At 42.3% G+C, this 17,160-nt stretch overlaps 4 protein-coding genes across 4 annotated transcripts; 1 reads left to right on the forward strand and 3 right to left on the reverse strand.

The window, feature by feature from the left end:
* Positions 1-969: 969 nt before the first annotated feature.
* Positions 970-3,814, reverse strand: SS1G_04480 (hypothetical protein; the record flags this gene model as incomplete). The annotated part of the gene is made up of 3 exons (XM_001594622.1): positions 970-2,976; positions 3,121-3,146; positions 3,220-3,814. 3 exons carry the CDS (start codon positions 3,812-3,814, stop codon positions 970-972), a joined length of 2,628 nt encoding a protein of 875 aa, XP_001594672.1.
* Positions 3,815-7,242: 3,428 nt separating this feature from the next.
* SS1G_04481 (predicted protein) lies at positions 7,243-7,735 on the forward strand (the record flags this gene model as incomplete). The annotated part of the gene is made up of 2 exons (XM_001594623.1): positions 7,243-7,434; positions 7,727-7,735. The coding sequence occupies 2 exons, from the start codon at positions 7,243-7,245 to the stop codon at positions 7,733-7,735; spliced, it is 201 nt and encodes a 66-aa protein (XP_001594673.1).
* An 841-nt stretch (positions 7,736-8,576) lies between these two features.
* SS1G_04482 (predicted protein) lies at positions 8,577-9,199 on the reverse strand (the record flags this gene model as incomplete). Its single annotated transcript, XM_001594624.1, has 2 exons — positions 8,577-8,833; positions 8,962-9,199. 2 exons carry the CDS (start codon positions 9,197-9,199, stop codon positions 8,577-8,579), a joined length of 495 nt encoding a protein of 164 aa, XP_001594674.1.
* Positions 9,200-12,471: 3,272 nt separating this feature from the next.
* SS1G_04483 (hypothetical protein) lies at positions 12,472-17,069 on the reverse strand (the record flags this gene model as incomplete). The annotated part of the gene is made up of 5 exons (XM_001594625.1): positions 12,472-12,501; positions 12,566-14,009; positions 14,084-16,306; positions 16,409-16,606; positions 16,810-17,069. 5 exons carry the CDS (start codon positions 17,067-17,069, stop codon positions 12,472-12,474), a joined length of 4,155 nt encoding a protein of 1,384 aa, XP_001594675.1.
* Between the last annotated feature and the right edge of the window lie 91 nt (positions 17,070-17,160).

A 17,160-nucleotide genomic window follows, 5' to 3' on the forward strand; every position in this document is an offset into this window, starting at 1 on the left:
TTACCAAAACATCATATCATATCATAGCATATCATGACACAAGATACAAGACACAAAACACAGTACCTATGAATAATAACAAACCAATCTCCTCCTATCCATCCCTATCCATCCTTACCTAACTCCTAACCACAAAAAACCACAAAACCACACCACCGCTATCACAGAAACCAAATAACTCCATCAAAAGAAAAAACCCTCACCACCACAACTCCTCGGAAACCCATAAACTTCCATCATCAATCAAGACATTTCCTCGGGGAATGAGTGAACGAACGAAAATCACTTCATATCTATATCCATCCATATCCATATTCAAATGCTCCCTAACAAACATCAAGATATCTAACCAAAAATTTCCGAAATCCCGATAAATTTCCTCTATGAAAGATAGGAGTGGGGCTCCTGATAAGAGATAAAACGGGCATACATGTAAATTTATTGGTCAATTGACCATTTCCCACTCACAGCGCGGAGAAGGTCGGAAATGCTACCTTTGGAAATAAATCACGCTTCTTAGTCTTATAATTTTGGGGAAACATTGTGCGCAGTTGAGGGCTTTTATGAGACTGGAGAAGAAATCATCGAATGCATGCATGCTTATGCAACTAACAAGCTACTCTCAGACAAAAATCAGGATAGAATAATAAACACGAGAAATGCACCAGGAATTCATTTGAAGAGTAAAATTTATTGAAAAGGGAGCGCATGCATTTAACCACAAACCAAACTAGCCCAATGCAGTGCTCTATGATACTATCGCATCTAGATCAAACCTCAAACGCCCACCATTCCTGAGACTTGCATACCTGGTATCCTTTTCAGTTGATTCAATAAATAAAAAGAAAAAATATTCCGTTTGCCGTCCCAAATGCCGAAAAATTCTGCAAGACAAAAGATATTGTCTGTTCTTCGGATTTATTGTATGCATGATTTTTGAGAAAGTTGCAAAAAAAATGAAAATTATCATCAGCATCCCTCACTATCACCATCCTCACTCATGCTTCCATACCCAGCATCATTTTCCATACCAACAACTTGTGCAGTAATCGTTAAGCATTTTTCCACCATTTCTCTCTTCAATTCAGTCTCCAGACCACTCTTCTCACCGTCTACGCCACCAATCCAAATTCGGAGATTGCCAGCAAACTTCTCCAACGACACGGCACAGGCTGAGGCGATGAGAGTGTGTTCATGCATCTTTTCAACAAGCTTGAACATTGCAGTGAAGCCAAGTAAAGTGAGATTGACTGGGACGATCGAGTCAATGATCTTTGGGGCATTCTCAGGATTACCTGGCATAGGGAAGCGTTCCAAATAAGCAAGGGCCATGGCGCAATGGATTGAGGTCCGAATGTCTGGTAGGTTGGCGACAGAGGTTTTGATATTGACATTTGATTCCACCGGCATCCTTTGTTGCCCGGCACCAACTGCCTTGAGAGCCATAGCAATGCTTTGTCCACGCTTCTCTCTGACGAGAACAGCACGTGCCACAAGAGCACGGATTTGAGCCCCAGATCCAGGAGGTGCTGTTTGAATGGCAATCTTAATATCTTCGGCAATGGTCTTGTAGCTTTCAGTATCGTCATCCTCTACCTCAAGACTCTTTGCTAAAGCTTTGTGGAGAGTCATACTTGACCACCAAGCTGCGACTGCATCGAGAGGGCTGCGGATGGCAAAATCGTCCACAACACGATCCATACCACAGTTAACCTTTGTGTTGTTGGTAGTTGGCAGATTCCATGCGAGGTTGTAAGCACGTTGTACAACTGTATCTACCAAGACATCATCGCATTTTTGCTCAAGAAGAGTAGCAAGATATTCAGGAAGTTCGTCATGTTGCTCTTTGGATTGTGACAGCAGTTGCTGCATTTGCTTTGCCTCGTTCCATTTCCATCTAGCCAATTCCTGTGCACAGTTTCTAATGAAGTTGAAACCGAAGAATCCAATCTTATTCAACTCCCACAATAAAACACGAATGTGCAATGCTTTGAGCATTAAGCGTGCTGGGGTATCAGGTAGTGTACCAGATGCCAATAGTGTCAATGTCAAACGACTTTTGCTGACTTCAACATCACCACCAGTTAGTTGGGCATCAAGAGCAATAGACCAGGCTTTGATCCGAGCAACTTCTTGCTCTTCGGTGGTACCAGTCAAGAAGGAATAGAGCGAGGGTCCCACGAGGTTGCGGCACGCGCACTTTCCAACCTTCATACATAGAGCAGCGGCCTCGAGGAAGAAATTGTGTCTTGGTACCCAAACAGTTTGAACCGCTGTAAGCCAAGCTTGTCTCCTAACTTGGATAGAAGAGGCGAGTGATGGTGCGGCGACTAAATTAGCGGACTTGGAACTTTTTCCTTTTGGCTTAGGGCTGAATAAAGAAGGGAGGAAGATGTAGAGGAGAAGACCGAGTGCAAGCGAGTATTGAAGGTAGTGGATAGTTTGGCTTGCTGGAAGGTGATATCCTTGAAAGTTGACCTCCAACATTGAATGAAAACCACGGCTCAAGGCTCTAAGAAATTGACTGGGAAGAGCCATGAGACCACGAGCGCCAGGTGTATCAGTGTCTTGTTCTGCCTCTGAGAAGCCTTGCATAAGCATGAGACCCGCAAGAGATCCGACCATGAGCTTGCCAAAGTATCCCCCATTCCATGCATTAGGACCGATTGGTTGACGGTTGATGTATTGTGTGGGAACGGCAAAAGCCTCTTGATTCATTTGACCATGTAATCTTCGCATGTCATCTGGTACAGGTATCATACCTTGATCGGAGGAAGGTGAAGGGCCTGGGGTGTTGAAATCTTGAGCGTATTGATATGGATTCATTGGTTGCTGCATGGGACCGAAACCCATGGATCCAGATACAAAGAGCTTTTCGAAGGCGTTGATGCGTGTCTTCATTTGATTATTCTCATCTTGCAAACGTGAATTGCGCTTCTCTAAATGTCGAATATATTCAGTAGCCTTGGAGAGGACCTATTTAGGGGTGATGATTAGCATGAGGCTGAACCTTGGATGAATGGTGAAGATAGAAAATAGTGGCGTGATTTTGAGACTCGCATGACATGACATGTTTTGAAGCCATTATCACAGCCGCAGATAGTAGATCGACTCACAAACGCGTGATAGGACCAAGAAAAGACTCACTGTTGCTTTGTTCAATTTATGAGCAGGGAGTTAAACCTTGTAACTCATCTCGATCATCAGCCGTAACCTCACCACGAGCGCTCTTCTGCATTATCCGGAGACTCGGTACACTGTCCCGAAGAGCTGCGATCTTGTCGTTCAAATTATTGCGATACCTCTTTTCGATCATATTGTGAGCCGTCTTCTTGACCGGTGGGTGTTGACCTCCAGACTCATCCTCGTCGTCCTCGTCGGCCTCTGCGGATGATTTGCGTTTGCGGCTCATATCTTGCGATTCGGGCGACGAAATGGAATTGCTCTTGGAAGTGGTGGAGATGGGACTGTGTTGACTCTGGTATTGTAGGTGCGGTGGCATTGCAATATCGCGCAACTTCTCCTGTTGAGCAGCAGTAAGTCCACCGTTGGAGTTCATACTATTGTATGTTGGACCTATGTCCTGAAGGTCTTCTTGTTTCGGCATTGGAGGGGGATCCCAATTCAACGGGGTCGAATATAGACCACCGTCGTAAGGCGGGGTATTCTCGTCCCAGTTTGTGGGAAACAAAGGATCGTCGTCGAGGCCTAGTGAATCTGCGAAAACAGCTGTTTGATCAAATTCATTGGAGGAATCGAGACCGGCTGATATCCCAGACAAGGTCGGATCGAATGAAGAAATCTTAGATGCCATGATTAGGCACGTCACCTGGAGGAGATATATCTTATGGCAGATTATGGGGAATCTGGAAATCTGGAAATCTGGGTATATGGTGAGAAAGTGAGAAAGTGGTTTGATATTTTGATCCAATTAGTTAGGAAATGGAAGGTTGTCAGAATCGAACTCCGTAAAACAAGGATTGAATTATGCACAAAGATGTACGAAATTAGACAAGTTTGCGAATGTTTGGTAGTGAATGGGGATAAACTTGGTAAATTTAGTAAAATTAGGAAATATAATAAGTTGGAATAAATTTAATTTTGGACAGAAGAGAGTGAAAGATTCATCCTGAGAGGTTGAAATTTGCAAGATTAGTTCTGGTGGTTGAAAATGGTTGAAAATGGTTGGAAATGTTTGGAAATGTTTGAAGATGTTTGGAGTTAGTTTAGATTGGGGCGAGCATTTGGGTGTATTGGAGAATGGATGTGCGGACGTATTGAAAGTATTCTAGTGGATGATTATCGACCGATAACGCCGTAGTGGTCTGATTTTATCGTATGATGGGGTCGTCCCGCAGGAATTTAGTTATACTAAGCTGCTTTTTAGTGGCATTAATGAAAATTAACTAAACTCTATTTGTTCAAGTGGTATGATTTTATGTTTTTGAGCTTGGCTATATGCATTTAATTATTATTTATTATTATCCAGTTAGAGATTTAATGTTATATAAAGATTCATATTTCATCACTCGATAGGTAGCTACAGGAAATTGTATTGAACATCTACCTAGTAGTAACAACAAGTCTTCCTTCCTGCCCAGAATATTCTTCACTAGTAGGTACACCAGTAGGTAATCTTACAATCTTCTTTCTTTTATTACTCGAGCATCATTTCATCAAAATCCAATCGAGCGCAGCGAGGACGGGGGTTTGGGGGCTTGCCCCCATAAAAGGGACATGTGAAAGAAGCTTTTGATTGATGACGCTCCGCTTGGCCACTGCCGTGGAGGCTTTTTCGCTTCGCTCTTTGACTCTTAATGGAAGAAATATAGGTATATACAGCAAATGGTAATGGATTTGAGCACATCAAAGAATATAGGGGAAGCTTGTCCATATCAAAACGCGGCGGTGAACAAAGAAAGAACATTCGAATACTTTACTTCTTCGCTGCGAGGATATTATTTTAAACTTCAAGAAGCATTTTTACCTCTATTGTGTTTCAACAGAAGAGCGTTGTTCTCTGAATTTCATTATCCTCGGATGGATGGATTGTCTATAGTTGGTCAATTCAATGAATCAAATGCCCTTTTGAAGGTGCTTCCAAGCGAAAGTTAAATATTTGAGACATTGTATTATATCTCAAAATTTTAGTCATGTAAAACACCATGATCCAGTATCATTGTCAAGACTACAGTCGAATAGTCTCGCAATAATCATTATCATGGAGTAGTGATCTCCTTGATGATGTGTATGCCTTCTGTGGTATAAGATTTTCTCCGTCTCTTCCTGTCTCTTGTCAAATTGTGCTTTATTCCAAATCTATATCTAGTTGCATCTTGCCAACATTCTTCTTCCATCAATGACACACCTTTCAACCATCATATATGATCAACTTGTCTTGAGATCTGGAATCCCTTCCCTGTGCGAAAGATGCCTCAAGGTAAGTAAAGTAAGTACGGAGTAGTAGGGTAGGTTATGTGAAATATTTCTCTCTCGTAGGTGTAGTGACGACGATATATTTCATTGGTAGCATCAGCTTGATCATTCATAATCAACTTGTTCGTTTTTCAATCTCCCATTTTCCATTCATAACGACTTACTCTTTCATTCTTCAACGTCGGCATTCATGGCTAGCTGATACACGCTTGCCCATCATCCTTTGCGTAGAGTATGAATGTATACTGCTGGGATCAACCAAGCTCTCGTTGACTCGAAGTCTTCACTGAATGTACAATCTCTGGACTAAGAATGTCGGAGGGAGCAATATGATAATTTCCCTTCCCGATAGCTTACCACGAAGGAAGATAATGATTTGTCTAGATTCACAAGGAATATATATATCCTTCACCTTATACTCCTAAACCAAATTATGATAGGTCAACCCATCGGTATAGAATTAGATCTCTATTCTATCTCTACCTTGCTATTTGATACTCACCACTAAGATAGATACTCACAGCCAAACTTCCAGCCACCGCCACACAGCATCGGGTTCTTATCTCACTCTAACTCCAGACACTGACAACCTCCTCAATCACCTTTGGCAGCGAAAATACAACACTTGCTAAGTCAGCGTAAGTCTATGACTTCTCGAAAACCATACATATAGATCAAACCATCTACCAAGCGGGGATGAGTTCTAGCATCTCTCGAAACAAATAAAGTCGATTGACTAATGGTTCCTCCTTCGGCCTTTTTGATTAATGCCACTACTAGGTAGGATTTGGCCGATTGATAGTCTGAGGAGAAATAAAGCTAGAAATGGCACCTTATTGCCAAGGTCAGATAGTCTCCAAAAAATTTAAAAAATTTAAAAAAATTGACTCTCGTTGGATTTGAAGCTTAAATTCATACCTCCAATACAAAGGAGCAATCTATTAATCATAACCATCACCACTTATCATTATAATGAGATTTACTTAATAAAATAAATCTCCCATCTCAGAACCACAAGTCCATAGCAGTAGAACACATCAGTTTTCTCAGTCAGCTCAAGATCCACAAATGAAGTTTCTCACTAGCGCGGCCGGAAGTATTTGATATATCTCACAGTCTTCTCCATGTGTGATCTCTCATCAATAAGTGGCACATTAATCCTGTACCCCGAAGAGTTTCTTGATCGTCATGCACTTCTTCCAAAATATTACTATGGATTCATGGATTCTTCAAAATTCAACCTCTTGCTTATAATGCTGTAAAAGTGTACAAAAATATGAAATTCAAGCTTTCAAGCTTACATAAATCATGGTCCCTGGAAATATTTCTTTAAGATCTTGTTACCTTTTTGTGAAAATCTAACGGCGACTCGATATATCTCCCGTGCTATAATTACTTCCCCTCTTCCCCAGCTTAAAATTCGAAGTCTCCAGCTCAAACATCTATCTGGATAAATCACCCTATCCTATACCACCTCATCCTGACCCTCCCAAAATCCAACATCATCCCCAACCCCAACAATCCACTGCTCTTCAAACCACCCACTCCAGGAATAATCTCGACACTCCCTCCTTCAAATCCCTGAATTACTACCCACCTCTCCAAATTGCAAGCCCTCTTACCAATACACAACTACATTACCGATTCCCATCTCCCCTTCATCCTCTCTCTCTAACCCCAGTCAAAAATATAACAAAAACTCAAATCCGCCCCGCCCCTTAGCACAAGAATCAAATATAAAAAGGTAGATTTGTAATCCTATGCAAAATACTAAACTTAATATTCTTTCGAATACCGAGTTTCAATATGGATGTTTTAGATCAATATTACAGGAAAGTATTTGAGGAAAGTGGATGGAAGATCATGGTTAGGGTGGTGAGGATTGGAATGAGTATCGATAGTGAGATTATGGGATTTGAGAGAGAGTGGATTGTTATTGTGGTGCTTTTGGGGGAGAAAGAGGGAGATTTTATGGTTGAAGAGGAGGAGGATGAAGGGGTATGGTTTTGTGTTTGAGGAAGGTGTTGGGTTGGGTAGGTGGGGTGGGGTGGGGTAAGGGGGGTGATGGAGGGGAGGAGGTTGACGGAGGGAGGGGAAGGGGAAGAAAAGGAATCAGGAAGGGAAGAGAGTGTGATATATGTGGCTGGACCAATAACCTTTGTGTAAAAGCAGAGGAAAGAGATTAGTGATGAGTGGGTGAGTGTGTACGGGAATGGAAATGGAAATAGAGATGCGGGCGAAATATCAGTTTGGTCATGAGGCTAATATTGAAGTTAGATTGCGAGGATAGCAGAATTAGTTGATAAAGTCTCTAAAAGCATCAAGTGCAAGTTTCTATGGCCTAGATCTAGGCCTCAGAGCATTATGGTTATGCAAGATATGAAGCTACAAATATAAATTTCTCCATTGTGAATAAGCATATCATAGTACATCACATCAACATCATCCAAGAATCTAAAATCCAAAAATCACAATTAAACCATAAATCACCCATCCAAATCCCAATACTCGAAAAGCAATAAGTTTTTAAGATTTTTATAACCACTTTCATAGCAAAAATAAATACCATAATTACACACCCCTCCACACCTACCAACCGGTAAACTCTCCAAGAATCCCCATCCCAAACACCCCTCCAATCCTTCATATACATAATCCGTAATCCATCAATCATTTATCCATTCCATCAAAAACATTATTCCCGCTTCAAAATTCCAGTAACCTAATAAACTCCGCTCCCTCTGCTATACCATGCTTACGATTCCTGTCTATTCCGTAGATGAAAGATCGATAGTATTGCTGCATTCTGCATCGCGTCTTAGTGGGTGATTATCGGGGAAGGAACTTCTATCGAATACCCATTTATGGAAAAGTTTATTCTCGAGAAACTTTTGGACAGAGAAGTTATCTTCCTCTGTGTCCAAGGCGTGAGCCTTTCATCGTGGTATCCTCTTCATCGATATTTTCGAATTCCCTTTGTCGTTCTCGTCTCCAAGCTTCTCGTGGAAACATCATTACCCATCTACTTCAGGTCAACCTATTCTCCACGAACAAAGTATATCCATACCTATCCATCCTATCCATTCATCAAATCAAATCAAATCAATCGATCTCCTTCTTCTCCTACTCCATCTCACTCCTCAACCCGGAAACGCAGGTTGTAATCTCGGCGGTGTCATAAGAACTCCATTTCCATTTCCATTGGGACTCCCATTCCCATTCCCTCCATTATTCGCATTCCCATTCCCAATCCCACTCCCCCCACCAAAATTCTGCGACGCCATAAAAGAAATTTGTCTCGCCCTCGTCGGTTTCGCAGGCATAGCAATAACCTTTGCAAAAGCCTCCATACTCGCCTCATGATCTTTAAGTCTCCGTTCATGTTTCCTCATAAATTCTATTATGTTTCGTTAGATTCTTCTCTTCTCCTAAACATCCCAAACACTCAGCTCCTCCATTCCCAACTCCCCAAAAATCCACCTACATCCTTCCCCCCTCAAGAAAAACCAGCAAAAAAAAACATACCCTCATGTCTCCTCACCTCCTCAAGATGCAACCTCATCTCCTCTGCATGTTTCAACGCCTCCGTCTCATAATACTGTTCCATCTCATACTGTTCCTGCGCAATCCGATTCGCCTCATCTTGAATACGTGATTGAGCTTCCAACATGCGATCTTGAGCTAGTGCCATTTCATCTTGTTCTTTTGCGCGTTGTTCGGCTTGTCGTTCGTATTCGAGAATACGAGGAGGTTTTTGCGCCATTTTTTGCTGATTGTTATTTGCTTTTTGGGGGGTTCCTTTGGGAGGAGGGATGATTGTAGGATTATTATAGGATTAGTATGTATTGGGTGCGTGGAATGCGTCCCGGGGGTTTGGTGCTGTGTATATATTTATGTATGTAAGATTTGCATTTATTCATCTAGCTACCTAGTACCTAGCTATGTTTAATTTCTAACAGATGGATAACTTCACCTAGTAATGTAGCTTTGACTCCAACCACCCACACAAAATAAAATCAAAACAAAACAAATCACCACGATCTCAACTTCAACTAAGATACATGTAAGAATACGAACATGGATATACGGTTTCGGCGTGCGCTACACACTTCAAAGCGGGAATAGGGACAAGAAATAAACAAGAGGAAGGAGTAAGCGAAGGAGGTAAATGTTTGATTTTCATTATAGTCGCTATTCTTCCTACTATTCGATTGTTTCTACTGTTTCAGATTTTTCTGTAATAGAGGAGAACAGATTCCTTCGGGTTTTTTTTGATACGTTTAGCGTGTCATGTAATCTGAGGTTGGACGGTGGATACGATTAGTTGGTGTTGAATGGTTTCTTAGTGTTTTATTAGTGTCCGTCGAACCCCACTAGACACTTCTTCTTGGCGATTTCAGGTTGTGAAACGTTGAGATAACCTTATCTGTGCGTGCAGAATGGAAGGGGCATTATGATAGGGTTAATGGATTGATTGTTTTAAGTGCGTATTGAGTAACACTTACCTTGATCTTTTCCGATCTTGTATATCGGATATGCTGTAGCAGCATATCTCTCTCATTGAGGTGAGGCCTTTCCCTGAAAATTGTGATACAAGAAATGTGTCTCCAAGCTGCGATTTCTCCTTGACCTAATTCTATGTATGCTGACTGGATGTATTGGGTTTCTTGAGACCAGAAAGAGCATCCGATTGAATTGATTGATTCTCTAGCTAAGCAGTTAAGCTGCGAGTATATATTCAAAAAAAATGAAGGAATAAGGTTAGGTATTCAGCCTTCGGAATTAAAGTGCTTTGAAATCAAAATATTGAAAGCAAACAAACAGTATACCAAAAAGGAAAGAATGAATTAAAAGTTGAGTTTTGTTTGCTCCTTATATGCATCATGTAATATACATGCATATGCTGCCAAGATCCCAGGAGGTCAACAGGATGGGTTCATCTCAACTTTCGCCAGTGTAAGGTCGAGGTTACGGAGGTACTAGATATTCTATACCTAAAAAAATCAAGATATCACTATTACACTACCCCAACAATCTGAAACTGTAAAAGCCTCGTGAAGACTCCGAGTATGATTCGATTGCTCATCTCATCCGGCCCTACAGTCACTGCTACTATCTTTCCGAAAATGGTAAATCTGAAGAGATCCAAATCCGAACCTTACTGGATCTAGATACTTGTAAGATTACACAAAGCATTCGCCTAGCTAGGTGCAGGAATTCATCTGTACCGTAAATAAGTAGATATGCAACAAGAATATCTAATAATTCCCGATTGGCTACAAGCTATTCAATCACGAATCGGGGTAATTTGTATCATAACATTAACTCATCATCTATATCCTGTACGAGTAAATGTCGATACTTGGTGTATAAAAAGCATTGAAGGTCATGTGAGCGTATGAGAAATTCACCAGTACACTTCCCTCTCATTCTATATTCCATCCCGCCATGCCGTCCTCATACTCTGAGATTATTGGCACCGATATAGAATATTAATCTTCACTGGAGAAGAATTTCTAGATCCTCCTCCCGATATAGTATAAGAGCTAATCGAGGGGCAAGCACTCGAGATAATCTTACAATGCCAGAAGCCCCAGGATTAACATTTTCCAACCTTATCCAATCTATCTACCTACATCATGGAATCTTTCTCTCTCCCATTGTTGTATATGATAAACTATCCGAAACTACTCTAGCTTAAACTATTATTATTATAGATTATACGCTAAGTAGGGGTAAAGGGTTTAACCGAGGATTAGCCGAATATATTTAAAGTATATATATGTTACGAGGTTTGCCGTCTAGATCACGTGGAAGTGCTCTAGGCTCTCGAGGTAGTTTATAACTAGGCGTCAAGCAGGGACTTAAAGTAATGACAATAATGCAATTCGTAACTAATAGTAGAGTATACTAAATGATTGATCTTGAGCACGAAGCTCTACAATAAGGAAACTCTTTCCAGTTATATAGACCTTCGTACTATGCATCCCACTGCCCTTTATCATCCCATCAAGGTGGGAATAATTCCCACCATAGTGGGATCCTCAGCTCAGTGGGATCCGTTGATCACGTGTCTTCGATCAGATTCGATGTCTATGCTGCTTATAATGGGGAGACCCACATGAGTCAATTGCCATATAGTTTTATATGTGAATCTACTTGCTTTTCCAGATGGCCCGAGCTCGTATGGACAGATCAGCTGTTAGTGTTATGACGGTTATCATCAAACGCCGCGTCACATGACTAACTTAGGGTAACATGACCTTAAGTCACGTTACGGACCGCTGAGGAGCGCTGGCGGTCCAGACTAGCCATAGGCACGAAGGTCTATATAATCAAGATGGATTCCCTTTGTATAGAGCTTCGTGCTCAAGATCAATCATTTAGTATACTCTACTATTAGTTACGAATTGCATTATTGTCATTACTTTAAGTCCCTGCTTGACGCCTAGTTATAAACCACCTCGAGAGCCTAGAGCACTTCCACGTGATCTAGACGGCAAACCTCGTAACACCATCTCACTCAATCTAAAAAAAAAATCAAAAAGTAAAATGTTTTATCTATTAAAAAGTGATCTATCTATTCAATTAATCTAACTAATCTAACTATTTATTCATGAAGGACCTGACAACCCCGCTCCTCTCATCTCATAAAAAGATAGTGTGTATATATAATCCCCTCATCCAAATCCATAATCTACATACATACAAAAGCATACATCATACATTAAAAGTCGTTCATGAAACATGAATCTCTCCTCTTCTCCTTTTATCCTCTCTCTCTCTCTTTCTCCTCCTCTCATGAAACCTTCCAAACCCCGCATTCGAGCATCCTCATACATATATATATCAAAAAAAGAGAAAAAATTTCCACACGTACTCCTACCCATAATCTATATGCCGCTAAAAATATACTCAAACTGTGTTTTCCTAAAAATGACTTTTACGCTGGTAATGATTGGAGTGGTATGTGAAAAAGAACTGCGGTGCGTTGTACAATGCGAGTAAATCGATACAAGCAAAGCAACAAGGTATTTAACGACGATTGAAGTTCAAGTATCTCGACTATTAAAATATTAGTAAATATTCTTCTCAGAAAGGAAGAAAGAAAGGGGTGGGGGTTACTCACAGCCAAAAACAGAATGATCAAATTACTTCCAATGAATGCCAAGTAGATACCCAAATCCCTCCACCTATTTGAAAACTCGAAACCCAAGGGCTCGTAAAATTGTTCTCCAGCTTTGTATGCACAGTACTCACAAGCACTGGTGGCATTGTTAACAATGTACCCAATACCTCCGCTGGAGAAATATTTCTCCATGTACTGTCCGCACGTTTGACCGGAAGGAGCATTGAAACGACTGAGTTCCGCAGGTGTGCATGTGACTTCCCGACCTTGAAGCTCGGTGACGACCATTCCACCGATGAGTCGAGTGAAGGGATCGAGTTGGTAAAGCCATGCGCGCCAGAACTTTGGGATTTGAGGTTTGGGGATAGTGACACCGCAGAAAAGGGAGAATGTAATGGTGATGAAGGGATTGACGAGGGCGGAGATGTAGGGGGAGGGAGTGAGTGCTGCGATCATTTGACCCATGGTTACAGAGAAGAGTTCGGTGATGAGGATCATGAAGAATTGGTACCCGGCGCGGCTGGATGCGGTCTGGAAACCAGGCATGTAGTAAAGTGGGAGGAAGAAACCAACGGCGCAGAGAATCGAGTAAGGCATCTCGGCTACGACTAGAGATGATGCAAAGGCGAATTGACTGTACATTTTGGAAGATGCTTCTCGGTAGTAAATCATACGGGATAATGCGTATTTAGGTTCGACTTGAGCGAGAATGAGCGCGGGAAGGACGGTAACTTGGAAGATGACGAATACACGATATTGTAATGAAGCCTTTGAATCGTTGAGGTTCAAATAGGCAAGACCAGTGATGATAGAGATGATAACGTGATTGAAGAGACGAGTGAAACCGTAGTTGGGAGATCTCCAGAAAGCCAAGTTGGTACGCGCCTGCACAATTTTCAATTGATGTAGTAGTGGCGTAGCGAATTCCCGCTCGTCAGGTTGAGCGTTACTGGCGGCTTCGGCTAGACGTTCGGTTTTCATTTGAGAAATGCGGTCTTTGATGTTTGCGAGTTCAGGAGAATCGGCAAAGATATCAGCCCAGTCACGATCACCAATTCTTGGGGCTTGACCAGCACCAACAGCATCAAGCATCCACTCAGCAGGGTTAGCGTCAGGAGGGCAGTCAGCTCCATGTCTGTGGAAGTAGTCAAGGAGTACATGAGCATCTTTTCCAATATCACCAAAGTAGACACATCTTCCTCCACGCTGAAGAAGTAACAGACGATCAAAGTTCTCAAACAATGCTGCGTTAGGTTGATGGATAGTACAGAGAATAGCTTGTCCGGCATTCGCCAATTTCTTCAAGAAACGAACAATGTTGAAGGCACTTTGAGAGTCGAGACCAGAAGTAGGGTTCATCCAAGAAAAGTAAGAGCTCTGGCTTGGCGGCCAATTCGACTCCGATAGTGACACGTTTTCGTTGTTCAACAGCAAGACCATTTTTCTGGATCTCCAATGATTGCATCGGCCATATCTTCCATCTCAAGAAGACTTATAATTTCCTCGACGTAAGCGTACTTCTCGGCTTGTGGGACATGGTAAGGTTGACGAAGATCAGCAGAGAATCGAAGTGCTTCTCGGACGGTAGCAGTTCCCTCGTGGACATCAAGTTGTTCAGCATAAGAAGTTCCTCTTTGGAAAGAGTTACCTGGCTTAATACCATCGACAAGAACATCACCGGAAATGACACCAATATTCTTTCTTGAAGCCAAAACATCGAGGAGTGTTGTTTTTCCAGCACCTGAGGATCCCATAAGTGCCGTCAATTCACCTGGTCGAACGTAGCCGTAAATGTTTTTCAAAAGTCGCAATTCTCCATTAGGAGTTGGTACATCGTAATTTAATCCTTCCCAGGTCAAGATAGCTTTTGAATTAATGCTGATTTCAGAGCCTCCTTCTTCACTCTTTGTGGCACGGCGTTGATCGCGTTTGGCGGCCAATGCTTGGTTGAGCTCATCACGTTCCTTGTTAGGCTTTTGATATACTTTGGCAGCATTACCGCCGGCACCGAATGAAACCCACTCGCCGAGCGTTGCGTTTGTGAATAAGAAAGCAGCGATCAAAGCAATGATGATACCGAAGTTTCTCCAGAGTTCAGATGGCTTGTAGGCAAAACTTTGTGTAATGTATTCGCTACCAGAAACGACGTTTGATCCAGCCACACTGCCAGGAAGCGTACACACTTGATTGTCAATGTTATCGTAACCTGGACCGGATGGGACAAGATAGGAGCCTGTACAGTTCAAATCAAGACGGCTGAACTCGTTCTCCATCAAAGCTGAGAATCCAAGACCAAGCGCATTAATCCAGTAGATCCATCGAATCCAGACCTTTTCAGTTGGATATTGAATGAGATAACCCGATGTGATGACGAAAAAGGTAATGATTGTGGCGGCAAACTTGATCGCGTAATCGAAATCAGGGCAAAGACATCCGACGGTTCTGAAAAAGAGAGTCATAGCCAAATAACCACAGAGGATGACGATGTAGAATGTAAAGAATGCTCCAGCTTCTCTTACCAAACCACACATAAAGTATACGATGATTGAGAACAACAGAATTTGGGCGGCAGAGAAGGCAGTGTCGACTATAATCTGAGCAATCCAAAGTGCGGACGGGCGATGAAACGTGTATGACCTATGCTTGTTGACAATTGGTCTGCCCAACATAGTAGATGCCAATTCGGAGAACGCTTGGAAAGCATTGAACAATAACGAGATGAAGAGAAGACCGCCTCTAGTAAATGCTCCGGCAGAAGTTGTGGGTAAATTAAGCCACACGGTACCCAAAACAATAGCGACAGTAATACTAGTAACCCAACTAACGACCAGAGAGAATTTGTCTTGCCACTTAATCAAGTATTGTCGTTGCATCAATGCCCAGACTTGCAAGTGGTATGGAACAGAGTACACGGAAGTTTTCGATGCTCCCTTGCGTTTGCTTTCCAAAATAGCAACCTCGAAATCATCATGCGCTTTCTTGTCCGCAGCTACTTGTTTTCTGTAGACATCCATTTCCTCGCCTAAGCGAGTTGAGATCTTGGAATCCAAAAACGCTTGAGCTAAAGTTTCAGGGCTGTGTGGCGAGTCTGCAGCAGAGCGACCAGTTGCATACTCACGCTCAAACTCATCGGTACAACCAGTCAAAAAATCGGGGGTGGTTTGACGGGGCTTCTCCTTGAAGCCGAGGCCTTCGAAGTAGGCTCTCGCTTCACTTGTTGGTCCAAAGTAGACCTCCCTTCCATCATCAATGACCAAGACTTTGTCGAATTGCTTGTAGATATTTTCACTTGCTTGATACAACGAAACAAATGTTGTGGTCTTGTAAATGTTCGTCATAATACGAAGAGATTTAGCGTAATCGAGAGCGGTCGAAGCGTCCAATCCTCTTGTACTGTTATCCCAGGCCAAGACTGTACCACTGGTGATCATCATTTCCGCGATGGACACACGCTTTCTCTCTCCTCCAGAAACACCTCTAACGAAGGCATTACCCACAACCGTGTTACGAGTGTGACTAATGTTGAACATTCGTAGAAGTGTATCGATTACCTTCTCCTTAAATTCCCCTTTGGACATTCCATTGGGGCGCTTCCTTGGAGTTTTTGTGTCAAGAGCAAAACCCAAGGTTTGACCTACAGTTAAAGTGGGGTGATGGACATCATCCTCCTGATTGTAGACTGCTTCTCCCCTATATTTTTTCGAAAATTCCTGAGCTTCAAAGGGGCCGTAAAGTACCTCCCTGTAAAAAATTGTGAGTAATTGGCCAATCTTTGGGAAAAAGCGAGTATGCAAACAATCGGAATCATTCAAGCAAACTCGAAAGGATAAAATCAAAACTTACCCGTCTACACCGGTGTAACCAAATCTTTGATTTGCAATGACCTTCAAGAAAGTTGTGCAACCAGAACCAGGTCTTCCAAGCACAAGTACCATCTCTCCAGGTTTCACTACTCCCCTGAAATCCTGCAAGATCTTTACTTCTTTGCCTTGCTTGCCAATACCAAAGATGTTCATCGCAGTCTCAACCACGTTGAAGAAACTGATAAATGCATCAGGGAATGTCTTGACAAAATTTGACACGCCACCTGTCCCGCGAACTGTGAGGCCATCCCATATCACTCCAATGTGTTTTGAACGAATGCCAGAATCTTCTTCCGCCTGCCTGTTACCTCGAAGGTGTCCCTCTAAATCGAATTCTTCCGACTCTTCAGATGAATCCAGTCTCTCACATCCTCTCGTCACGCGTTAGACTTCGTCCTAGACAATGCCTTGCTCTTGGAACTAATTCCCGTCAACTCGCGCTGAAGTTGCGCAAATTCGGCCTCGGCAGTTTTGACATCAATGCCCTGATTGGTGCTGACGAAGCCATTGGGATTGGCGTTCCTCACATTTTCTCGGTGAGTTTCGGCGTCTTCGATTGATTCGCGAGCAGTGTTTGTAGTTGCGGCTAAGGATCGTGTTTCGTCCTTGGATGTAGGACGATCTTGGAAATCTCTTTCCATGGTGACGTGTGTATCGTATGTTTAGCTGGTGTGTATGAGGATATATGTATATTAAGTGGTAATCACTGAGCTATACAGCGACTCCAGTGTC

This window comes from Sclerotinia sclerotiorum, genomic scaffold, assembly GCF_000146945.2.
Source record: "Sclerotinia sclerotiorum 1980 UF-70 scaffold_5 genomic scaffold, whole genome shotgun sequence".
In the NCBI taxonomy this organism is placed as follows: Eukaryota; Fungi; Ascomycota; class Leotiomycetes; order Helotiales; family Sclerotiniaceae; genus Sclerotinia; species Sclerotinia sclerotiorum.